Source organism: Lissotriton vulgaris, chromosome 12 (genome assembly GCF_964263255.1).
Source record: "Lissotriton vulgaris chromosome 12, aLisVul1.2, whole genome shotgun sequence".
In the NCBI taxonomy this organism is placed as follows: Eukaryota; Metazoa; Chordata; class Amphibia; order Caudata; family Salamandridae; genus Lissotriton; species Lissotriton vulgaris.
This window is the reverse complement of record NC_141700.1, coordinates 263,967,275-263,993,483: the sequence shown is the minus strand read 5'-3', so window position 1 is coordinate 263,993,483 and position 26,209 is coordinate 263,967,275. Positions and strand designations below refer to the sequence as shown.

The following is a 26,209-nucleotide window of genomic DNA, read 5'->3' as shown; positions in this document are numbered from 1 at the left end:
TGCCCACTAAGTGCTGGGCAACTGGAGATACAATGATGGGGCCACGTGGGAGCCACGCAGGCTCTGAACAATTGGTTGCCCCTGAGCCTCTCTGGGATCCAAGCAAAGAAATGCGGCCACGAGCCTCTCTGGGCTCCAAGTAAAGAAATGTGGCCACGAGCCTCTCTGGGCTCCAAGCAAAGAAAAGCGGCCATGTCGTAGGAGTCCCTCACGGGGGACTCAGACTCACAATGGCCCCCGGAGCCCTTTCAGGGCTCTACACAAATATGGCCGGTCGGTGGAGTCCCCCCTCTGGGGGAATCGAGAACAGATATGCCCCCTGAGCCTCCTGGCTCAAAACACCAAGGCCCTCACGCTGGAGGGGAGGGGCGGGCACCGGCAATGTGCCCCAACGCCCTCCTCCTTAGGAATGGACCTCCTGGCCCCACTCACCGGCTGCTCAGGGGCGCTCGCGGGGATCCGGGTCTTCCAGCAGGCCTCTCTTCTTCTGGGCGGCGGAGCTTCTCCTCGCTGGGTCTCCCGGCGGCCAGGACGTCCTTTCAGCAGCGCGGGGCTCCTCTTCAGCACAGGAGCCCCGTCTGCTCTTCCAGCCGCTTTCTTCTTTTCTCCGGCTGCGGGACCGGCCGCACTTCCTGGTTGGCGGCCCTGGGGCTCTACACAGCCACGGGAGCCCCGGGCCGCAGGAGCATGCAACTTCCTCTCTTCCTGGGCTCGAGGAGGCGGGGTGGGCTCCCGACCTCCTCTCACATGGCACCACTTCCGCCTCATGGCAGGCCCCGCCCCCGTCACGGCCGGGCCTGCCTGACTTCCGGTTTTGCCGTGGCACCGGCTTCTCTGGATCTCGGGGCACCCTCGAAAATCAATAAACGTAGCAGTGAGGTAGGCACTCGCTGAGGGGGCAGATAAACGGGGTGGGCTCCCGTGAATTAAATAATAAAAGTGAATATGCGGCGTGGGCAGCCGCGAAAGGGGCATCAAATCGCTACCAAGCGCTTAGGGGACAATTAAAGCGCACCCAGCGCTATAAGTAAAATCCAGCGCTCCCAAGCGCTAGAAGGAAACACAAAGTCCAGCCAAAATAAAGCACTCTCCCAGGCGCTAAGGGGGGCAGAGTCCATCAAGCCCCCAAGGCAAAGACTCCCATAGCAAAGGGGTCCCAGCATCCAGCAGGGGATCCCAGGAAAAGGTCTCCAGAGTCCAGGACATCAGCAGTCCATCAGGTATCCAGGGGCTGGGCAGGGCCCAGGGAGGCAAGCCTTCCCCTGGGCCCAAGCAGCAGCACGCCCCTGGCAGGATTCAAGTCAGAAACAAGAACATTTTGTAAGGGGACACAACCCTTTTTTATACAGAGAAATCCTTTGTCTGGCAGGGTGCAGGTAGTGTGAGAACCAGCTACAACTGGTTATAGGGAACTCCTTTCACAGGCCAGGCTAGGGACATCAGACGCACCACAGGGGGTGAAGCCAGCATTGTGTGGGTAAAGCCCAGGCCTATTCAGGTCCAGGTGCACCCCTCCCCTCACATCAGCATACTAATCACTCCATTCACCACCGAGGCAGACCCACCCAGACTCTTGGAGCCAGGCTCACCAGCCAATCACACGCCAGACACAAATTACACAAATATGCCAACTTCTAAAAGTGGCACTTCTACACTAGACACAATCATGCCGCATATATCATTGCGCAGCATTCAATCTCACGAGTTCGCACACACCAAACTCGACCCTGCACTCCCCACACATCAGGAACTACCATGGGCATACATATTCCCCATTCATTCCTATGGGAGGGCAGGTCACTCTCACCACACACACAGAGAGCTCACGCACTTTACACTGTACCACAGTGAAAAAGTGCGCAGAGGCCTAAAATCACCAACATCAGGTTCCAGAAACAGGCTAGGAAAAAGCAAAAAGTTTCGGGGTGAACCTGCCAAAAAGGGCCAGGTCCAACACAACCCCCTTCCAGCCAAAACGCAGGGTAGACTAATCATTCCCTTGATGGGCTTCCCTGCTTTGGGCGACAAAACACGGACACGGGCCCGCACGGCAGGGACACCTTCCGGTTCTACGCGACTCTGAACCCACCTGGTTACCTCCAAACCAGAACTCTCTGACCCAACTAGGATACCCCACTGGTCCTCCCTAGTCATCCACGGCGAGGACCAGGCCCTAGGGCATCCAAATGTCACAGGTCCTGACCAATCCACAGAACGGGGGGCAGTAACCCCTGGCACACAATAGCCATTCTCCACTCTCCCTCTCAGTGTAGCTACAACTACCACTGATCCTTCAACCTAGGGACCATACCCTCAGGCTGACCAGAGGTCACGGGCAAGAATGCCCCACCCTACCTCTACTTCTGGGGTTCCGCACCCTCCCAGGGAAGCACCTACCAGAACACATCTCTCCCACCAGATCAGGTTCTCTCTTCATCACTGGTCTACCACCTGGGATCTGGAAACTATTTTACTTCAGAGGTACAAAGCACACAGCACAGTCCCTCGTCAAGCAGGTGGGGGGACACAGCACACAGCAAAGTCCCCTTTCCTCTACCTCAGTGGAAACAACAAACTGCAGGTGAGCCCCAGATCACACAGCAAGGGCAGCCCCCTCAGTCTCTTCAGCTGATCTACTTTGGCAGAGATTCCTTCTTGACCTGGAAGTTTCCTAATCTCCCAACCTAGGGTCTAAACCCTCAGGCTGCACCGGGGTCAGGGACAAGGACACCGTCCCTCTGCACCCCCTTCCAGAGTTCTGCACCCTCCCACCATGGAGCGGTACCCCTGGAAGCCAAAACCGTTCAGGACACTGATTACAGATGCCCTTCCCTCCAGATCAGGCTGAACCTGAACCTGGCCTCCCCCCTCCTCGGGGAACGACCTCCAGAGGCCCCACAAATGGTCAAGCACTCTAGACGGTCAAATGCCCAGCGAACCAGGACTTCTGCACCCTCCACTAGGAGTGGTACTGCCCAACACCAGGACCGCCGGAGTTCTGGCTGGTTACAGACACTCCCCGTCCTCTAGACACAGGAAGATCCTCCTCAAATGACCTGTAAGTACAGCCTAGGCCCCTGACCTGGCACTCCCTTAGGGAACCCTCCAGGCACTGAGACAGGGTTTCGGGCCAACGAGGGACACACCGTCCCATACTCACTCCGCCTCCACTGAGACAGGACGTGAGCCCCTACACCCCTACCATCCTACTGGGACCCAGCTGGGCTACACATGAACCTCTTCCCCTACACAGGATCATCAGATACACAAGCCACTACTTTTAGATTCACTCCCTAATGCCGCTGCAAGACATCTAGCACACGGCCAGACGTCCACCTTCTCATCCAGTGCCTCTGCAGGACCTCCTGCACACCACCAGAGGTACACCTCCCGTGCAAGCTCCTTTTATCACACAAAAAAACTCACACCAACTCCTCCAGTTAAACACACCACTCATCCACACACTCCCCCTCCAGACTGGTGAGACAGTTCCTCACTGCCCCTGACTCTCAACCTGTACCCCTCTTACTGAGCACCAGGCACCATACTCTGGGAACTGGGAATGGGACTTCACGCACTGGACACATTTTAGCTGCCACCACTGGATCCTACCATACTGGGGAATCCAGACACACACACTACACTCAGGGGATAACCACCCTCCCGAGCTAGCCATTCCTCCTCCATACTCCCTCTCTTCCATCTACCCACACAGGGACAGGAACAGGGATTGGGCACTGGACCCAGCAAGGGATTCCTTATCTATGGGAACCTCCCCCTCTACTGGCGTCCCGCCCTGTCATTTTCTCTCATCTGCCACTAAACATAAAAGCGCAGGAAACACCATTTGAAAATGGCACACTTGAGGAAAAACAAAAATCACAAACAATAATCCCAAACATGTGACTATCTAAAATGCAGAGTTTTGTAATGTAGCCAGCTGTCGCTGTGGCACTGCGCAAACACAAGTCCGAATCCTCACCGCTGTCCAACAATGTTAGAACTGGCTATTTCTGATTGGCTAAGGCTGACGCCAAAGCCAGGCAGAAACCACCATTCTAGTCAGGGCAAGGGAGTCACACGCCAAGATAACCCCTGCTCACCCCCTTGGTAGCTTGGCACGAGCAGACAGGCTTATCCCGGAGGCAATGTGTAAAGCATTTGCGCACGCACACAACAGCAACAACACCCTAGGCACACCACAAAAGGAACTCCACACAAGGTTATATAAAAATAACTTTTGTATTGTCAAAACACATCAGATAGTAATCACACAATATACATTGTGCCAACTGGCACGGGCAATATTCACAAGGGATTATTTACAGGACCACTGTCAGAATCAACACTTTTAGAAATAGCATTTCTAGAACATAAAATATAGGATATAAAATCACTGTAGCACAAATTAGCAAATATAGCACACAACCAGTAACCACTGGTAACAGGTAAGTACCACCTACGCAACCCTAACCACCTTAGGAGAATGTCACGCAGGGAACCAGGACCTCACTAGGACCACCTGTACTAGAAAGAACAACCACCTTAGTATCACAATACAATTAGGGGTATCAGCAAGAACACATTACACATGATGCATCACAACATTCAGAGGTGTAGGGAAGGAAAACACATGATGCATAAACCAACACATTCAGAGGTGTAAGAACAAGGAAGACACATGATGCATAAAAACATTCAGAGGTGCCAGAACACAACTCAATAGCGCAAAAACACATGATGCATGAAAACACATTCAGAGGTGTAATAAAACCACACAATTGCGCAAAACTTACATAAGCCACCACCTGTGGCAGTCCCTAGGCCAGCTGGCCTTGTTGGGGCTAGGACGCCCTGTGTCCCAATGTCAGGGGCCTAAACGTGGCAGCTGCCCACTAAGTGCTGGGCAGCTGGAGATACAATGATGGGGCCACGTGGGAGCCACGCAGGCTCTGAACAACTGGTTGCCCCTGAGCCTCTCTGGGCTCCAAGCAAAGAAATGCGGCCACGAGCCTCTCTGGGCTCCAAGTAAAGAAATGCGGCCACGAGCCTCTCTGGGCTCCAAGCAAAGAAAAGCGGCCACGTCGTAGGAGTCCCTCACGGGGGACTCAGACTCACAATGGCCCCCGGAGCCCTTTCAGGGCTCTACACAAATATGGCCGGTCGGTGGAGTCCCCCCTCTGGGGGACTCGAGAACAGATATGCCCCCTGAGCCTCCTGGCTGGAAACACCAAGGCCCTCACGCTGGAGGGGAGGGGCGATGATTCAGAAAAGGGGGTGGTGATGGACAGAGTATCTGAATTAAGCAGACTACTCCTACCCAGTCCAAAGATCAGGGCTTGATCCATCACCGTTTTTTAGCTCACTGCACCACCCCAGCTCAGAACCTGGCTATATGCAAATTAGTGTGTCCCTGGCCCAGTGCATCATGGGAACAGGACAGACCAAACTACCAAGCCAATTCTTATACTGGGAAGGAAACAAGCTTCCGGGGAGGGGCGGGCACCGGAAATGTGCCCCGACGCCCTCCTCCTTGGGAATGGACCCCCTGGCCCCACTCACCGGCTGCTCAGGGGCGCTCGCGGGGATCTGGGTCTTCCAGCAGGCCTCTCTTCTTCTGGGCGGCGGAGCTTCTCCTCGCTGGGTCTCCCGGCGGCCAGGACGTCCTTTCAGCAGCGCAGGGCTCCACTTCATCACCGGAGCCCCGTCTCCTCTTCCAGCCGCTTTCTTCTTTTCTCCGGCTGCGGGACCGGCCGCACTTCCTGGTTGGGGCCCTGGGGCTCTCCACAGCTACGGGAGCCCCGGGCCGCCGGAGCATGCAACTTCCTCTCTTCCCGGGCTCGAGGAAGCGGGGTGGGCTCCCGACCTCCTCTCACATGGCACCACTTCCGCCTCCTGGCAGGCCCCGCCCCCGTCACGGCCGGGCCTGCCTGACATCCGGTTTCGCGGCGGCGGCACCGGCTTCTCTGGATCTCGGGGCACCCTCGAAAATCAATAAACGTAGCAGCGAGGTGGGCACTCGCTGAGGGGGCAGATAAACGGGGTGGGCTCCCGTGAATTAAATAATAAAAGTGAATATGCGGCGCGGGCAGCCGCGAAAGGGGCATCAAAGTGCTACCAAGCGCTTAGGGGACAATTAAAGTGCACCCAGCGCTATAAGTAAAATCCAGCGCTCCCAAGCGCTAGAAGGAAACACAAAGTCCAGCCAAAATAAAGCGCTCTCCCAGGCGCTAAGGGGGGCAGAGTCCATCAAGCCCCCAAGGCAAAGACTCCCATAGCAAAGGGGTCCCAGCATCCAGCAGGGGATCCCAGGAAAAGGTCTCTAGAGTCCAGGACATCAGCAGTCCATCAGGTATCCAGGGGCTGGGCAGGGCCCAGGGAGGCAAGCCTTCCCCTGGGCCCAAGCAGCAGCACGCCCCTGGCAGGATTCAAGTCAGAAACAAGAACATTTTGTAAGGGGACACAGCCCCTTTTTATACAGAGAAATCCTTTGTCTAGCAGGGTGCAGGCAGTGTGAGAACCAGCTACACATGGTTATAGGGAACTCCTTTCACAGGCCAGGCTAGGGACATCAGACGCACCACAGGGGGTGGAGCCAGCATTGTGTGGGAAAAGCCCCGCCCTATTCAGGCCCAGGTGCACCCCTCCCCTCACATCAGCATGCTAATCACTCCATTCACCACCGGGGCAGACCCACCCAGACTCTTGGAGCCAGGCTCACCAGCCAATCACATGCCAGACACAAATTACACAAATATGCCAACTTCTAAAAGTGGCACTTCTACACTAGACACAATTATGCCGCATTGTCACGTCTGAGACAGGATGACTAACCTGAACATTCAGAAGCAGCAGGAGCGATGAAGTTGCCTACTTCCTTCTTCCCTAGGAACAGTCCCCCCGCCGAGCTCTACACATATACAAACTCAGCCAGGGAGACCCCCCCCAGGGAAAGGGAAAAAATGGAGAAAGTAAAATAAACAGGCTGGCAGCCAAAGACCATCCACAGCTGGCGAAGACGAGTGAGAGATCTATCAGTGCTCGCTTGCATATGGTCTGCAGAAATACACAAGAAAAGACAAGCGTAAATACAAGCCCCCTCCCCTATGGACAAACAACAGAATGTGAATAAACCAAAAGGACACCTATAATACTCACTACTATAGGCTGCCACAATCATCCAACAAGAAAGTGATGAAAAGAAATAAACAAATATCCGACTGTAAGTTGCTCCAATGAGAAAGCGGACCTCTGATTTCAAGTTCAGATCTGTGCAGTTAATACGCCGTCTCACTACAGTTTCAAGTTCCAAATAGCCTGTCTGTGATCTCCGGGAATCACTTCACCAACAAATAACGTTCTAATGAGCTTCCGCTCTTCCCACAACACAAGTAGTGAAGATTCCGCTACAATTCCAACAGTCTTAGAGTTTTACGAAAGCGGCCGCTTCCGTAACAAATTCAGTGACCACTTAGAGGCAGCAGCGTTTAATTATTCTCCATAGCATTAAGACGCTTGCACTGCGCTCATACCCTGGTTCAGCAAACGCCGACTCGGCTTCTCTGCCACGGCTTCAATTCTTCAGCGCGGCTCCAGGTCAAAGGTGAAAGCACGCCGTGCAGCGGGACAGCCTGCAACACGGCTGCTCTCGGATAACTTCAAAACAGTTCTGTAATCCCCAGGGTAAATCACGGATTCAAAAAGACTTCTGGTATTCCTCAGAGTTCAAGGTAGGCAGGCAACAAAAAGTGACAAGCACCGGAAGAAAGAGGAAAGAAAACATATAAAGCAGATCACTCAACACAAACAAAGGACCACTTTCCAGGCATTCTGGGAGATGTAGTCTACGAATCGGGGCTTAGACGTGACACGCATATATCATTGCGCAGCATTCAATCTCACGAGTTCACACATACCAAACTCGACCCTGCACTCCCCACACATCAGGAACTACCATGGGCATACATATTCCCCATTCATTCCTATGGGAGGGCAGGTCACTCTCAGCACACACACAGAGAGCTCCCGCACTTTACACTGTACCACAGTGAAAAAGTGTGCAGAGGCCTAAAATCACCAACACCAGGTTCCAGAAACAGGCTATGAAAAAGCAAAAAGTTTCGGGGTGAACCTGCCAAAAAGGGCCGGGTCCAACTCGCACCTTATGAAATGTATTACAAGGGGATGCACAAACGTCTGCGCCCCCTTCTGTAATAACAAAGTGCCCCAGGGACACGCAAAGCAGGCACAAATGCCCTTTGCACCCCTAGGGTACTTATTGTAATATAGCCCCTGGTCTGTAAGTTAGACAGACTGTATGACCACTGCTATGTTGTGAATAGGTCTTTTTAAAAACTAGGCTGTAAATCCGATCATGCATTATAACAAATGTGGGTTTTACAGCCGGCCTTATCGGATTGGATTGTTGTAAATGTGCTGGATGGTTTTATGTCATGAGCCCTATTATAACTCGGTTTGTTTTCATTTCATGTATCTTTGTTTTTGCACATAGATAGCAAAGGATGGAGGACATCATTGAAAATAAAAATGAAGTAGTGGAGGAAACGGAGCCCGAGGAATACAAAGACAAGGATGAGGATGAAGAAGAAGAAGAAGAAGAGGAGAGTGGTGACTTCATCCTGACCCCCGAAGAACTTGAGGATTTGGAAGAGGAACTTTCTGAGTTTGAGAGCCAAACATCAGATCACCATCTGTAAGAACCAATAGTCATTCTAGAATTTGTTTTTGATCCATAAAATCTGGCATCCCAATGATCATCTGGTAGGCATTATCATCATGTGATTAAGCCTCATGCACTGAATAATCCTACCCATCCCACACTAAATCCCCAGATGGAAATGTCTAGTCCCTACCAATGGCCATACTGCAGTTTTACAACACGGTGTACACAGGCCAACTTAAAAATCTGAAGGACCAGATAAGATAGTACTACAGTCTGGCTCCAGTTCTAAGCACCATCAGGAGAAGTGGGAGGACTCCCCCCAACACTCATGCCAGCATCACACAATTCCTGACTACTGCTGTCTCCCCAACTGTTAGTTTACAGAAATGTTTTTGAATTCCAAGGAATGTCATGTACAATGTTTCTAATTTTAAAGAATCTTTTATGGCTTTGCATAGGTGTATCAGACACAATTAATAGCTAATTTGTTTTTGTAATTCAAGTACTCACTTTCCTTTCTCTTTTATTTTCCTCCACTACCAATTAGTTGATTATTTTAGACTTTTTAATAAGGCAAATTCAGATTTTTCTGGTTTCTCTCTGGGATCACTGTGGTTCTTCACCCCATTACATCTGGAAAGAAAACAGTGATAATGAGTAGTTAGTGTTTCTGCTACACCTCCCAGTTTCTGATGATTTATCTTTCAGTTGTGATGGCCGAAGAAACAAATTAGAGTACAAATTTCCAAATAAAGTAAGACAGCAGAGAGCCACCTCACATATACCCTTGGATGAAGATGTGTTTACTGAAAGGGACTGTGAAATTCCACTGGACATATGCCTTCGTGAAGAGTAGGTTTCTGACTAGTCTAAGTAACAGCATCTGACAAATCCCTCAAAAGTAACATTTTAAAACCCTATTTTTGCTAAATGAAAAATCCATATGTATGCTAATGCACAGCATTTCATTATACAACTTGACGATAACATAGTAAGATGTCATTATTCAGTGCTAAAGGAGATAGTTATTAGGGCGCTGTGCCGCAGAAGAGGGCATCGCAGCACTCCCTAGAGGATATGTAGTGTTGCTGTGGTCAATACTTGATTTTCTAGAGTGAAATACATGTTGGCTGACCGCAATCAGTTAATTCTTAAACCCATTACTATACAGTTGGAGACAAGGTAACCTACAATTCGCCCAAGATGGAACAAACTGACTTGATCTATCGCCATACCCCACAACACTGGGAAAAATGATGGAATACCCGGTGTTGTTTTTTAGAGCACATTGTAAAACATGCAAAGCATGCAAAGCAATGCAGAAAAAAGGGAATAGGAAAGTAGATTAAAATACTGAGTTTTACGAAAACGGATAGCAACTGCATTCCCATCTTCTGTCTTCATATACTCTGCCATTCTTTGAAACGTCCAAGGTAGTTGTGCGTAAGCTGAGGGCCCAATTGATTATGGGAGGTCCCACAAAAGGTTTTCTTGAGCCCACAGTGAATATATCAGAGAACCAAGTATGCGTTTATCAGAAATGGTAAGTAACTCAATTAAAGAGACTTCGTGAACGTTCAAGCCATTTCTGCTATCCTTGATCTCAAAAGAGGTATCCTTGGAGAAATAACAAGCTCATAAGCTAATACAACAGTATCTTTAAGACATTCTATTTTTCCTGTCTTAGTTTAACTTTTGTTTGTGTACTTTTCCCCAAATGTGTAGTGTTCCAGGACGACCCCTTTTAGAAGAGATGATTTTCCCGCCCTCGTACAAGGAGAATTCACCCAAGGAAAAGATGCTGCTGAAGTTTGCAGAGAATTTCTGGAGACAGTATACACATCTTTATCCCGATCGTGAGCCGCTCTTCATGTGTCCAGTAAACGAGTGTGGTGTAGAGGTGAGGATGGCCAAGTGTGCAAATCACTGTATTGTTGGGATTAAAGAGGCGAAGCGAGGAAATAAGTAATGAATGAGATGGACTGAACATGAAATCAGTGATCTAGAAGAAATGAGACCTGATTAATATATGAAAATGCAGAACTTGGGACCCTAAAAAGAGGAAAGGCCATTATGAACAATAAATAAGAAATAAAGGCAGACATTTATTTATATGCAGTATGAATGTATGTAGTTCCTAGAAATGAATGAGGGCCCTTAGGGTAAAATACTGTTCCTAGACAAGGTGAGATCTTAAAAGAATGGGTTGCAGGAATTGAACACCAAGCGAAAGACTGTGACCGAGAAGCTGTCCAAGGACAAGCGGGAAAGAGAACAAATGACTAATACTGAGGAATGGTCAGTACAGAAATTGGTATAAGAAAGGAAGACTGCCTGTTAATGAATAAAAGTGAGTTAATGAGTTGCTATGTGAGTAAAGGTGGGATTGGAAAGGAGATGGGCTATTAATGACAAGATGTCTGAGGAAAGATGGAATCTGAAAGGCAGATTGGCTATTAATGAGATGTTTGGTGATGCTACATGACAGAAAAGGATCTATTATGTAGGTGCAGTTTGTGAGAAAATGAATACGAACTATTGATGAGACTTTTATAGAATAGGAGAACACAGACAACTAGAGGGACTATTAAGAAGAAGCTGTGTGAGGAAATTTGGATTCAGAAAAGCATAAGGGCTATTAATGAAATAATATGGTTATGTTTCTTGTATCTTTCAGTAGTGCCTTTTCCCTTCATAAGAATTTTCTGTGAACACAAGCTGTCATTATGTTGCAGGAGGTGCACTATATAATCCGTGTAAAGACATGTTAAAACCACTTTGGAGACAAGCATATACTTTAAGAAAACATGCTCATGTTGTGGGCCTGTTTACTTTATTAGGTTACTCAACCAGTTGGTATAGTGGCCATTTGTTGATTTGTATGGCCCTGAGATCAGTATGCTCCATGGTCAGATTCGGTATTGCACTATATAGCCAAGGCTTTCTCCAGCAGACAAAGACAGCAGACCTTAACAAAGCCTGCTTGAACCCCAAGAATGTGCAAAATAGGCAAAGCGCACTCAGCTACCCATGTCAACGGTTGGGCACCAGCACCCATGACATGCCCTTCTGTGTGCCAACTCCCCCATGCGCCAGTACTTATCCCTTTATCCCAGAAAAGCACCCGCCCAGTGCACGCTCTGTTTCAATCTTCACCCTTTCCAATACCAAGCATGTTGAGGAAACCATTCTTCAGGGCCAGATGTGTCATGATGCTCTTCATCAACAGACGTAGTTGCACCAACGACAATGCCCTACTTGTTCCAGTCCTTCCTAGAATTAATTTCACCAACACGTCATCGCTTCTTGAACGCTAAACAGCTGGATATAAGATTCCTCTAAAAGTTGCATGCAAGCTGTGGCTAGGGTAGAGTACTAGCCTCCCATGTCTTCAGAAAACCTTCAAGAGGATCAGGAAAGATCAGCATCACAGAAGGCAAAAAGAAGACCTTTGTGTGGGACAAGCACAGCTTGAGAAATCACACAATAGGTTGAATGTCCTAAAAAGTGATGATAGTGATGATAGGAACATGTGCAGGAGTGGAAGAAAAGGGAACAAAAACATGAAGAGTTAATGGGGAAATGTTCCTGCCCGCAACAGGAAGGAAAAGTTTGTTATGTGCATATTTTTTAGAGTTTTCCCCTATTATATAACTCTCATAAGTATAATGAAGCAGAGAATCAACAAGGTCGCCTCTTTGGAATATGTAAACTATCTGTATGGTACCACTCCAGAGCATCCTGGATGGCAAAAACCTTACCATATTTATGGCAATAATAGCTAGATCTACCTCAAAATACAACAGAGAACTAAGGAGAATCAACAAATTGTGGACAGTCACACTCATGTTGGAAAAAAGGATGCAACTCCATTAGCTCTGTCTATACATGCGAAAGAACGAGGTGTTACATGTGCACAGGAGACACACCGCAGATAGCAGCATGTTTGGAGATGACCACATCCATGGTGGCAAAAGCAAGTCTCTGGTACTCGTGCTCAGTGCAAGGTGTGGTGTCTTCTTCTGCACTATCCACTGGATAAGGGAAGCTGGCAGAGTGCCAACGTGTGGAAAAGAGGAAGAATGTTCAACGGTGTTTTTTTCCTCATGCTTGGAAGATATTATTCACCTGAAAAGGATGCTTTGTTTATTGTAAATGTATCCCTATCCAAGATGGTCGCCTTCCGAGTGTTTACTGTCTGAATTTTCCAATTCAAGACGACACTAATCTTTTTTCCTGTCATGTTATTTTCTGCCTGGACCATATATAAGGAGGCATTTACTTGAAATGGATGATTCACAACACACTTGTTGCCCTATTTTAAATTGCATTCATGTCCCTCATTTTCACTGTATTTTTCTGCACCTGGATTCCTCAATGGATTATTTAGTTCTGAAGATCTAATAGGCTAGTTTTGGTGCCTTGCTGAGTATTCCTTGCGCTTAACTGAAAACAACTTGAAAGCACTAATAGCCACAATAAAAAAATCACCAAGATTGCCAATTAGTTGTTTTGTCCTTTGTTGGTTTCCTCTTAACTGGAACCCTCAAAAGGAGACACATGACACCATTCCCCTGAATATTAAGTGCAGAGTGGCACCCTTGTGGCTACTGTGAGTAGTTGCCCTTTCTTATGGCAATCAAGAAGGGATCTTCAGAGATCTTTGCAGTGCTCAGTCCTTGAGAGGAGCTGCAGACAGTGGGACCAGGTCATCTCACTTTTCGCTAGTTCAGCGTACCAGGTTCACTTCAGTACCTTCCCCCGTATTTGCAGATGGTTTATTAGACTTGAAAACGACTTTGAGCATTTTTTGTCTTTTTTCGATAGTCTTGTTTACTAGCGGAAGGGGTGCCTATGCTTGTTATATTCCATACACAGATTCTGGAAAAAAAGATAAAAATAAATATGAAACATTTGCACAGGTTCACACTTAGCAAATACCACTTTGCTTTGTGGTGACACATAACCCTGAAATTAGTGTTGCAAACACTGTTGCCACCACCATCAATGGCAAAACTGACTGCTGCTCTCAGCCGTTCTGCACTACTGAGACCTTCAACAAAGAAATAGGCGATACTTTTCTGTAGAAAATGTGTTAAAAATTTAAGAAAATATTATGCAATTGATATCATCAGGCAGAACATATTGACCCCCAACAGTGGCCATAAAATTGACTCATGAACAAAAGTGAATTTCAAATTTTTGAATTATTGTCACCATGCTAAATTGTTGTGGCAGTAATTACTCCCAGTGAAATGTTCTTATTAGCCTTGAGTCACAAGATATTTTAGTATATGTTCCTCTAAGTTAAACTGATTGTATGATCTTCAGCAAAACATTTTCTTTACCCAGAGATGAGTTTGCTAGCGCTTAATCCATCATCATCATGATAGTTCAAACAAAGTAACTAAAACGGTATTGTAGTTTCGGGACAGAGGATTGAAGTTGTGTTCAATTAAGTTGTAATTTTAAAACACGTTTAAGGTCACCCAATACTGGTTTTCAATTTTACTTTTTAAAAATTCTCTTTATTAGTGTGAGTGAAGTAGGTCCTGATTAGGAGTTTAAATTGTAGCAAATTGAATCTGCATTCAAAGAGAACTTTTTACAATGACACATACTCCATTCCCTTTCGTAGTGCTACATTCCTTCTCCCACTCTTTGCCATTTAGCTATAGCCGCTAACACAGGTATAGTTATATTTGTCCTGAAAATTAATGGACGGACCATTTAAGAACAAGATATCCACCACTCTCCAAGACTCCAAAGTTCAATTCTTAGGTTGTTCAACTACATGTTTTGGTGAGTTCTCTGCACTAACAGTAGCTGAGCCTTGACAATGCTAGCATGTGGCATCCGTTGATATATGCGGCAAACAACAACTCAAAAATACGTGGTTAAAGCCAAGAACACATTTTTACTTGAGGTGCTGCAAGGGATACCATACACCTTGAAGAGTTACAAGTAAGATTCCTCTATTGAGCTTGGATGGTTAAGTCTATGTGTGTCTACAAGTCACATTGTGTTGTTCCATCTTATGTAGGCAACAGTGTTATGCCCGGACTGTAAGAGGCATTGTTGTGTAATTGAATGTAAGACACATAACAGTATCAGAGTGTGTGAGTTTTGCTGAACATTATTGCTATGGGAGTCTGAGTCATGTCTGGGTTTGTGAGTCGTATCGCTAAGTGAGATCCAGTCAAGCATTGATTGTACAAGTCAAATTATTCCATCAGGAGTAGTAAGTCAGATTGTTCTAAAAGTGTGTGTAAGCCACAATGCTCTGCCTGTATAAGTCTCTCGCCATTGGGATGAGTAAACTCCATTTTAGCAATGAGTGTCTAAGCCACATATTCGTCTAATGGTGTGTGAGCTACATTGTTGCTTCCACTGTTTCAGCCCCAGAGTGTTTAAACTACATTGATCTGTCATGGGGTGTATCCCACATTCTTCCTTGAGGGGGAGTGTAAGCGCCCCGGGTGTCAGAGTGTGTAGGTCACACTGTTGTGTCACATTGGGCAATTTGTTGGGGTATGTACCTAACTCCTCTGCCAGGGTATTGTTGGCATCTGGTTTCATTAGACAGGCAAGCCAATTTGTTGTGAAACAGTGTTTAAGTTACATTGATACATTGTTCGAAGAAGATGTATAAGTCAGGTTGCAGTATTGTGATCAATTAATCAATCGGTACATGTAGAGCGTGACTTATCACATGTGAGGTTATCCAGGTGCTGAGTTGTTGGGCTTAGCTGAAAAGACAGGTCTTGAGTCCATCAGTGAGGATGATGTTCGAAGGTTGAGAAAGAGAGTTTTCCAGGACTTGGCGGCAAGGTGAGAGAAGTAGCCGTCTTCGCTGGGGCCATGTCGGTTACACAGTATCTGTGTGAGAGAGGCAAAGGAAAGGTTTCTTGATGGTTGGTGGAAGTTCAGGCGGTGGTTCTTGTATGCTGGTCCTTGGTTGTGGAGGGCTTTGTAGGTGTGTGTTAGTAACCTGAAGTGGCATCTTTTCTGGATGGGGAGCCAGAGGAGGCTCCTCAGGTGATGGGTGATGTGGGTCTGCATGTGTAGGTTGAGGATCAGTCTGGCCTCTGCATTCTGTAGCATCTGGAGCATTCTCATGAGTTCGGTGGTGGTTCCTGCGTACAGTTCATTGCTGTAGTCCAGCCGTCTGGTGATTAGGGCTTGCATGACTGTTTTTCTCGTGCTTATGGGGCGCTATTTGAAGATTCTTCAGAGCATGCATAGAGTGCGGAAGCAGGCAGAAAAGACTTTGGTGATCTGTCGTCTCATGGGTGAATTTGCTGTCCAAGATGATGCTGAGGTTGTGGCCATAGGCTTTTGGTGAGGGGGTGGGTCCAAGTTCGGAGGGCCACCAGGTGTGGTTCCAGAGGGAGGCGTGATTGCCAGCACTTTGCTCTTGTCTGTGTTGAGCTTCAGACAGTTGTCCTTCATCCAGGCTGTGACATTCTTCATGCAGTTGTGGAAGTTGGTGTTAGTGGTGGTGGGTCCGCTGAGAGCAACTGGATGAGCTGGATGTTGTCGGTGTAGGATATGATGTTGATGTTGTGGGTTCTGACTATGCCGGCTAGAGGCATCATGTAGGTGTTGAAGAGGGTGGGGCAGAGGGAGGAACCTTGAGGGGCACCGCAGATGGTGCTCGTGGGTTCCGAGGTGAAGGGAAATAGACGGATTCTCTGAGGACATCCTGTGAGGAATGATGCAATCCACCTGAGTTCGTCTCACTTGATCTCAATCTTGTGCAGTCTCTTGAGTGTGTGGCGGATACGGTGTTGAAAGCTGCGCAGAGGTCAAGGAGGATCAGGGCCGCCGATTCTCTTCTGTCGAGTAGAGTGCAGATGTTGCACATGGCGGTGATCAGGGCAGTCTCAGTGCTGTGTAAATCACATAATCTTGTCAGGGTGTATAATCCACTTAGGTGCTGATTTAAATGTTGGCAGAAAGAAGGGTACTCCATTGCAACAGTTACAGAGTACCCTTTCCACTAACCTGAAGGTCTACCACCTCATTTAGTGTCAGGCACACCTTCCATGTGTAGATGGCAGAGTCTATTCCGTCTCCGCTCCCTACACACATCTTCTTTAGCCTTGGAAGTGTGTCCGCCCACCTGATTTAGAGTGGTTTGACACATGACCAGTTTTCACTGCCCATCACCGCCATGAAAAATGTGGCGTAAAGGGCAACAAAAACATTTAAATGACCCCCACCCCATGGGAGAATGTCATTATTATTTTTATTTTTGAAAAGAAAATCCAGCTTTGGTATTTTCTTTTTGAAAATAAGTGAAAATATGTATCTTTGATATATGGCTCCATCCTGTTGCTGGACCTATCTTTCAAACTTTAAAATCCATTTCCAGGAACCGCTGTGACGTATGCAACAGATGTCCGCAATGGCAGCGGACATATCTAAATACGACAAGCAGAGAAACTTGGACACACGCAAACTGTGAGACCGACCTAGCAGCCGCCTGTCCGCTAAACTTTAACATTCTCCACCTTCCTAGACCCAAAGGCCGCGGCGGCGGAGTTGGTGTCATCTTCAAAGCCTCGTGGCAAACGAACATCCTGGACATAGACCCGACACCTGGAATCGAGCTCTTTGGTCTGTCTATAAACTGCCATCAAGGAGATACCTTTACGGTAATCATCTGCTACCGCCCACCTGGGGCCTTTTCTCTCTCGCAACAGCAAGCCCTCCTCACGACTATCACCAACATGGCAACCTCTCACAGTAAACTAGTACTTCTAGGAGACTTTAACCTCTGGCCAAACGGCAGCCTAGACGCAGGACTAGACAACCTTCGGCTGTCCTGTGATAGTGTAGGCCTCCAACAACTGATAAAGGACCCCACTCACTGCGCAGGCAACCGACTCGATCTTATCTTCTCGAGCCCAGGTCTGACCCAAGTAGGCGACATCCTGCCTATGAGTTGGACAGACCACTCGCTCATCAAACTCTACATTAATAATGCCACAACAAGCAAAACCAAATCCCACCCGCCCCCACAATTTTCGTACCGAAACTGGAAAGCGCTAGAAAAACTCAGCACCTCCACCAGAATCTTCGAGGTGGAAGACAGTTTCACTATTACCAACTCAGTGGAAGACAACTACAGGTCCTTTAGCTCGAGAATCACCTCCCTTGCGGACTCTGCTGCCCCTCTTAAACTCTGCAAACCGAAAGGTAGAGCCCCGGCTCCCTGGTACAATGATTCTTTGAAAACCCTCAAATCAGCCTGCAAACAAGCTGAGAGAAAGTGGAGACACGGATACTGTAACAACAACAAAACCCTCTGGAAGAAGGCACTCCGTGACTACAAGTCCGCTATTGCAGAGAGTAAAGCGAATTACTACTGCTCCACCATTACCAATGCGGCCAACAGTCCAAAAAGCATATTTCAGATTCTGGACAATATCTTACACCCTGACTGCGTCAAAAACTCCATACCCCCTTCTCAGTCCCTTTGTGATAGCCTCGCTCAGTTTTTTACTGATAAAATTGAGACTATCATTAATAACCTGGCAACGCCCCCGTCTTCCACTCTCTCCACCCTCCCCGAAATCAACCCCACTAACCCTGAATCTCTGAGGCCAACCTGCCCTCCCACGAATAAATTGCTGGCTTTCCCTCTTATTTCTCAAGCAGAATTTGAAATAGTCGCACAGGGCATCACTTCTGGATCCCCTCTTGACCCTCTGCCACCGAAAATATGGAAAACCTGCGGGCACCAACTATTTCACACCCTCCGGTTGATTTGTAATCAATCCCTGAGCTGCGGCGTCGTTCCCCGCTCCTGGAAGCAAGCGCTTATAACCCCGCTGCTAAAGAAACCCACGCTAAACCCAGATTGTCTGTCCAACTTCCGCCCCATATCACTCCTGCCTTTCCCAGTGAAGGTGCTCGAACGCTGGGTCAGTAAATGCCTCTCCACCCACCTCGAGCAGCACCACTTTTTGGACGAATTCCAATTTGGGTTTCGCCAAGCCCATGGCACTGAAACCGCGGTGCTCACGGCCATGGAGGAGCTTCGAATGCGCGCAGACAGGGGCCATGCTGTGGCCCTCATTTTACTTGACTTGTCTGCCGCATTCGATACTGTCAATCATAGGGTCCTGCTCCAGCGGTTGAGAGCGGCAGGGATCGACGGCACGGCCCTGATCTGGTTTCACTCATACCTCAGCGACAGAAAACAGGCTGTTTCCCTCCCCCCTTTCCAATCGGTCTTCTCCCCGGTCCCTCACGGTGTCCCCCAGGGTTCCTCTATCAGTCTGATTCTTTTTAACGTTTACTTAAAACCTCTGGTCACGTTAATCAAGTCACACAACATGACCACAGTAAACTATGCGGACGACACACAGCTCCTTCTCTCGTGGGAAGGCGAAGATTCCATCTCCTTGCAAGCCTTCCATGACTGCCTACGAGACACGGCATGCTGGTTGCACCGGAACTCACTTCAGTTCAACTCCTCGAAGACCGAGGTGATGTACTGCCCTGCGAGTCGCATACCCCGCCCGCTGCCCGCTGAGTTCTGGCCCCCGGAAAACTCCAACAACCCCCCACCAGTTACCACCGTTCGCAACCTGGGCGTCATGCTCAACCATCAATCAAGCATGGAAGCACAGGTCTCAAGAACAGTCGCAACCTGCGCCGGCCTTATGCGCTCACTGCGCAAAGTCTTGCCTCTACTTCGATCCTCCGCCAGAGCACTAGTAGTCAGGTGTACTATTCTTAGTCGCCTTGACTACTGCAACGCCCTGCTGCTTGAATCTCCTGCGACTCTACTGGACAGACTCCAACGAGTCCAGTCGGCAGCAGCCAAACTGGCTCTGGGATGGACTAGGAGATCCTCGGCCACTGCCGCACTGGCCGAGTTGCATTGGTTGCCTTTGAGGCAACGCGTTGCCTTCAAGGCCCTTTGCCTGGTCTTCAAGGCACTACATGGATTAGGACCCAGACCTCTTCAACGTCTGTTCTCCTGGTATACCCCCACCAGAACACTCAGGTCCACAACTGCCTGCCTCGCGAGAGTGCCCAGATGTAAGAAGGCCAGGATGGGAGGAAGATCGTTCAGAGTAGCTGCAGCCAAGCTATGGAACAGTCTACCTATCGACATTCGCCATATCCCTCATCTCCTCCCATTCAGGAAACGTATCAAAACATGGCTCTTTCCCCTGTCCCTTTAAAAACCGGCCAGTCCCAGTCCACCCCCGTCAATAAACCACAAGAGTAGCTACCAGCGCCAGGATACCTGCCAGGTGACAGTCGCGCTTTATAAATATTTTAAATAAATAAATAAATAAATAACCCTTGCCCTGGTGGGAGTAAAGTACTCCGCCATGGCGATGTTAATTACTGTCTCCCAAGAATTTAATCTTGGCTGGTGTGGTGTGCAAGCTATGTTGTAGGTTTCTAGCCCAGAGTATTGTGTTGGATTGTGTAAACTTCATAGTGGTGTTGTGGATGTAAATGGCATTGTTTTCGAGTGTGTCTCCCTCATTGTGGAGTCATGGTCTGCTTCATAAAGGTATGGAAGCAACATTATTCCATCAAAGTGTGTAAGTCAAATTGCTCTATTGGAGGATGTAGAACATATTGTTTTGCCGGAGGGTGTAATTTGGATTGCACTGGTCAAAATACATTATTCTGTTGGGAATTGTAAATCTTATTATTTTATCAGAGTTTTTCAGTGGGACACAGAAACAACACATTACTGCCTGTTCATGTGAAGTACTTTGAGCTGTGGAGATTGCAACATTCAGTCACTGTGCAGAATCCACATTTTCTTTTGTTATCAGACTGTGTAATGCAGATTGTGTATAGCAAGTCGTGTAAGTCACGTTGTTGTGTGAAGACACATAAATGACGAGTAAATAAGTCTCTAAGACCCATTGTTATGTAGGGTTTGTATTGGCCACGTTGTTATTTGAGGGTTGTGGGATCCTTCTGGACCATTGCTCCGTTGGAATATGAAAGCTGCACTGTTAATGTCGGTCACATTTTGTTTGTGATTGTTGTGATTGCTGGGTGTTGAAAACACTGTTTCAAGTTCAAGTTTGTTAGCTTTTGTCAGGATGTGTGGGGTGCATGGCTACATGGAATATAACATAAATACAGCTTCTGCTCATGCTTCTTTCTTCCTCCTTCAGAAGTTTGTGAGTACCACATTGCGGCCAACGCTGCTGCCATACCCAGATCTATATGCATGGGACCAGTGTGCTAAATTCGTGTCCGAGTATCTCTCCGCTCAATTCCTTAATCCACCCATTGTGCCGGTAAGGGGAGACCATACCCTCCTGATCTGTGTGGAACCTTGTGAGGCTGCTGTGATGTAGCTAGTTGTACCCTCACATTGTTTGTGTTGTATTGTTATCCTTTCCTGCAGCCTACCCACCTCTACTCACCAAACACTGTACTGAAGCTGCAGGTCGGCAACTGCTTTGATTTCAGCGTTGTGCTCTGCTCCTTGCTCATCGGTGCAGGCTATGATGCTTACTGCGTGTCCGGGTATGCCACCAAGGACATGTGCCTGATGGACGAGACCAGAGAAGAATGCCCAATGCTGGAGAAGCCAAAGGAGGTAAGGGGAGCCCGCATCAGAAGCGACTTTGTATCTCATGACTGGCGCTAACGTTGGCGGGGATGGTGTTCTTTGAGAGTGAAGCCCTCGCTAGGACTGATAGGGTCCACTCTAACCTCTTGGAGAGGACCATCAATGGGGCAGACAGAGAGGACACTACATGATCTCATTCACAAAGCCAGTATAATTGACTTGGCAAACGCACCTTCATGAATCAGATGCACAGAAGTGCTTTGGAATTCATAATTTTGATAAAGATCTGCAAAGCACACACTATTTATTTATTTATAAAGTTTTATATAGCGCTAGCTAGACCCGTGGGTATCAGAGTGCTTTACATAAACAAAGGAAAAGAAAAAAATTGTATCACATCGCAGGACATGAGGATGCATAAAGCACCATCCTTGAAGGTCAAAGTGAGAGGGGAGTCATTAGGTTATTGATGCCTACGTTGGTTGACTTACCGCCGATGCTGTAACTCTCCTGAGTTACGGCGGCTTACACGCATCTCCTTGGAGAGTATAACCCATGGTGAATTGCAAGGGAAGAGTGGAAGCAAAGGCAGCTCCTTAGCGATTCATCAACGAATGTACAAATGTTTTTTTGGCCATTTTTAATATTGCAAATGCTAAAATGGTTAGCCCCTGCTGAGGGCATGCGCTAAGCATTCGCAAAGTGTCCAAACGTGATAGCTTGAACTCTGCTTGTGTTGGACGGCGGCATTGTGTGGACACTCAGCGCTCTGAGGACCCTGTTGTCTGAACTATAGGAAGCCACTTGTGGCACTGGGACCTCTGTCTGCTTAAAAGAGAGGGTTTACAATGCAGGCCAGTTGTGCTGTCAAGTGCTGGGGTGGTGGTCCAACGTCCTGTGCTGGCCCTTATCCCTTCTTGGAGAAGTGTGGCTCACTGGTTAGAGGAGGCATACCCTGAAGCAGAGGTCAGACCCGGGACCAGGGTTCAATCCCGACGTGGCAGGGTCTGAGCCCAAGTGTCCACGGACTCGATAATTCTCACTTCGGTGCCTACTCGAATCACGGGTTCACACTCTGCAACACTGGGCAATAGCTTGCTTAATCTCCACTACGGCCCCCCGCGGTGGGATGCCTGGCTTTCACCTTGGGGATTCCCAGTATGGGTATCTCACAGGGAAAAGCCAGGACGGGTTCCCAATGCAAGCGCCGAGATGCCCAAGGGTAAGTCGAGCGCTATATAAGAACACACATACATATTCTTTAACGACTGTTCATCAGGGATCACAAGCCCATTCCCGCCTCATTAATAATCACACTCCAGGAGGTTTGTGACCCTTACCAAAACTCTGTTTGTGGTGCAAGGTTTTGAGCATACTTGCCATCGGAAAGGGAACGTCTGGCCACAGCAGGATGTAAAAATCACGATGCAACCAGCTTCCTTTGGGATCAGGACCACTGTTGAGAAAGTTATTTCCAGCGCCAACACGGATAACAACCTCTGGGCTGGAAAAGGGGTCTCATTTAGAGTTTGTGGTCACTGAATATTCACCACTTTCTGGAGGAAATTTAAAAAAGGGAACAGAATCCATTAACTGAATTTCCTCCGTCATGCAAATAGTACTGTAGAGGAAATTCAGCAGCCGTCTACTCTATATATTTAGAGTTTGCTTTAGAAATTGGAGGATTTTCTGTTACCATCAATCTGTAAATCGGGCCATTACGGCTGAAGCTAAAAGGGCAGATGCAAAGGTTCAAGTAACATGCAGTTAGTTGAATTATTCTTTGATTACAGTGTGGTTGAGGGTGCACATAGTTCTGCAAGTTGGGGAGGAACTTTAGGGTGGCATGCAAATGAGAATAAGTAAGGAATGTAGGGTGAAGAGAGCACTGGGTGCGATTATGAGAGCCATGCTTGTAAGGTGAGTAAAAGATTTGTGAATGGTGAAGTTTTAGAAATGTGGCCAGTGGGGAAGAGAGAAGGTAGAGAGACTGTAGCATGACCTTAAAGGTTTGTAACCACACTATATCCTTTGCACGCAGACCCCTGATGACTCCAAAATGAAGGCCTGCACGAAATATGCTGTGAAGCCGCCCCGGGACCTCAGAAGCAAGTTTGAGATCGTGCAAGAAGCAAAGAAAGAGGCTAAGATTCAAGCTACTCTTGAGAAAGCACGGAAAGAGACAGAAGAAAGGATTGCTGTGAGTTTCCCAATTTGTACCACTCAGCAGTTCTAAAGCTGCAGGTGCTGTGCTTTGCGCTACCACTGTTGTATACTATTGTAGAGTCTCCTGCTAGTTCATTTATTTTTTATTACATTTTGTAGTTTTTTAGAGCAGGTTTTGGGGTGGATACCTAAACTGTTCAATCTTTAGTAAATGGTACAGACTTACATGCAAGTTTGCTAATAGAATAGCAGGCTAGCATAGTTTGTAGCAACACATTTTATTTTATAGTATGGTCAGTGACTTGTTAATGGGTAAGGTTAGCTCTAGAGTGAAACAAATCACAGTCAGGTAATTGTAAGCTAGTTAAGTTGTGAGAATAGTGTGGTTATGTCATAGCCTAGTTTGAAATTTGTCCAGTGTGACTCGAGAAGAGAAAAGGACAGTTGTGCCAAAGTTATTGTATCAAGAACAACTGATGGACAGAATGCTGAGCAATGTTAAACATTCACCCCCAGTACAAAGATCTGGGCCTAAAGCCATCATTTTCCTGGCTCATCACACCATTCCAGTTTGGATTTAGGCCCAGATCTGAAACTGGGGGTGAATGTTTGACATTGTTCAGCATTCCGTTCATCAACTGTTCTTTTTGCATTTGTCACCATAAGTGGGAAGGGTATGCCCAGACGTGGCTCTTGTACTCACCATGCCACTGGATTCAAGCTATCCTGCCTGATGAGGTGTGATACCCCCAAACCGGTCCCAGGATGCTTGTTTCTGGTCCAGGGAGGACCTGGCTTGGCAGTTGAGGCTGGACTGTTCCTATGAGGCAGAGGGTCAAAACTGATTTGCATATGGCCAGGAAAAAACTGGGGTGGCACGGTGAGCAAAACAACTATGGATTTAACCCAGATCTGTGACTGGGTTGAATGTTTGCTATGTTCAGCATTCCATCCATCATCTTCTTGTGTTGCTATAATCATCCTAAGTGGGACGGGTATGCCCAGAACTGGGTCCCCTGCTCACTGTGTCACTGGATTCAAGCTAGCCTGGCTTATATGGGTTGATGCCCCGACACTGGTTCCAGGAGGCCTGTTTCCGGTCCGGGGAGAACCTGGCTTCACAGTTCCGGCTGGGCTGTTCCCATAGGAAGCAGATTCAAGACTGATTAGCTTATGGCTGGGTCCAAACGGGGTGAATTGGTGAGCAAAAAATGATGGATTTAACCCAGATCTGTGACGGGAGTGAATGTTTGATATGTTCAGCATTCCGTCCATCATCTTCTTGTGTTGCTATAGTCACCCTAAGTGTTTCCTTGCTGGGCAAGATAATGAGCTGCAGCAAGATGGATCAGAAGTCTCGTTATGTATTTAATTGTGGGGTTTCCACTGCAACAGCGTCATAGTACAAAGCCTGGAAGGTGCAAGGATAAGCGCTGTGTGTGAGGCCAGGTTTCTGGCCTCACATAGTGGAGCATTGGTGGATTAGCTTTAGAATTTTTACCTCTTCCAAAATCCACACCATAATGGAGTCTTGACAAGGGGATCTCAGTAATCCCTAAAATTGTGAGAATTTGTTCATGACAAAGTTCAGGTCAGAAAGAAATACTAAGAGCCCCATTAGCTTGTCGGGCGGAACGCCACTGCCATGCGGGGGTGGCGATCCGCCCGACATCCTTCCCCGCCTGCCACCCATTTCCCCCTGCCATATTACTATGGCGGGGGGGACCGGGGCGGACGGAAAGACCGACCGCCGCTTTTCCGTCCGGTCGACATGACGACTGGGCGGAAAAGGGCTCTATATGGTGGCGGTGTCTGTTAATACACAGCCATCCATATTAGCATGTGGGCGAGAATATGCTTTTCCATGGCAGCCTTGCCGCCACGGATAGGCATGCTGCAATCTCCTGCGGGGCCCGATGCGGGCTCCCAGGGATTCTGGGAGGTGGGGGGGCACACATGGGGGGGTACCACTTCAATGTACAACGTGGCAGGCACCGCACGTTGCCTGTCACGTTGTGCATTGAAGTGCGTGACTCGCATTTTTATCATTGCCCTCCGCAATTTTTAAAATGCGGGATGCACCCGCCGGTGTGGCGGGCGCATCCTAATGGCCCCCACGGGACCCCCGCCCTTATGGCGGGCGGTCCCGTTTTACGTCAGGATGGCGGGCGGACTTTGTCCACCCTCCACCCTAATGGGCCCCTAAATGTTAGGGTGCCACCTAAAAACGTGTGTCTTAAAATTTGTGTTTTCTTGACATTAGCCCCTTTGCTACATAGTGTTCAGGATCCCCCAGCACTGGCTAGTTTGTCAGGCAGGTGATTGGAGGTGCTGAATGATATTATGTTATGTTATGTTACTTTATGTTATAGGAATCTTGTCATGCACACCGTTTCCTCAATGAGGTATCATGATGAAAGGATAGATGTGCTGTGATGGAACAAATTCCATAACGGAGGGGCCAATGCACTAAAGGCTGTTTCTCCTTTGCAAGCTCTTTTAAACCTATGGTTATTTAAGAACAATTTGTCTGAGAAACAAAGTGCCCTAAGAGGGTTATACCTTACAGTTTTATTGTGTAGGAAGGCGGGCAGGTTGCCATAAATTCCTTCATGAATTAGGCACAGAACCTTTAAAAAGAGGAACTATTGAATATCCAACCAATGTAATAAACTTAACATAGCACCTGAATTACTTCTTCTCAGGGGAGATAGCACCAAATCAGTGACTTGATTTGAAGAATTTGAACCCAGTGTACTAGAGAGGATTTCACACCCAAATTCATTGAA

At 47.8% G+C, this 26,209-nt stretch overlaps 1 protein-coding gene across 2 annotated transcripts in view; it reads left to right on the top strand.

Annotated features, from left to right (window-relative positions):
- The window catches only part of DRC7 (dynein regulatory complex subunit 7), a 193,886-nt gene that overhangs the window by 11,544 nt on the left and 156,133 nt on the right, over nt 1-26,209 (top strand). The window contains exons 2-6 of one of the 2 annotated variants that reach the window (XM_086945007.1): nt 8,513-8,713; nt 10,409-10,583; nt 20,851-20,976; nt 21,087-21,281; nt 23,296-23,454. In XM_086945007.1, the coding sequence (XP_086801133.1) occupies nt 8,523-8,713; nt 10,409-10,583; nt 20,851-20,976; nt 21,087-21,281; nt 23,296-23,454 (846 nt within the window). In that variant the 5' untranslated portion in view covers nt 8,513-8,522. The remainder of the gene's footprint in view (nt 1-8,512; nt 8,714-10,408; nt 10,584-20,850; nt 20,977-21,086; nt 21,282-23,295; nt 23,455-26,209) is intronic. The other variant, XM_086945008.1, reaches the window with a different exon arrangement.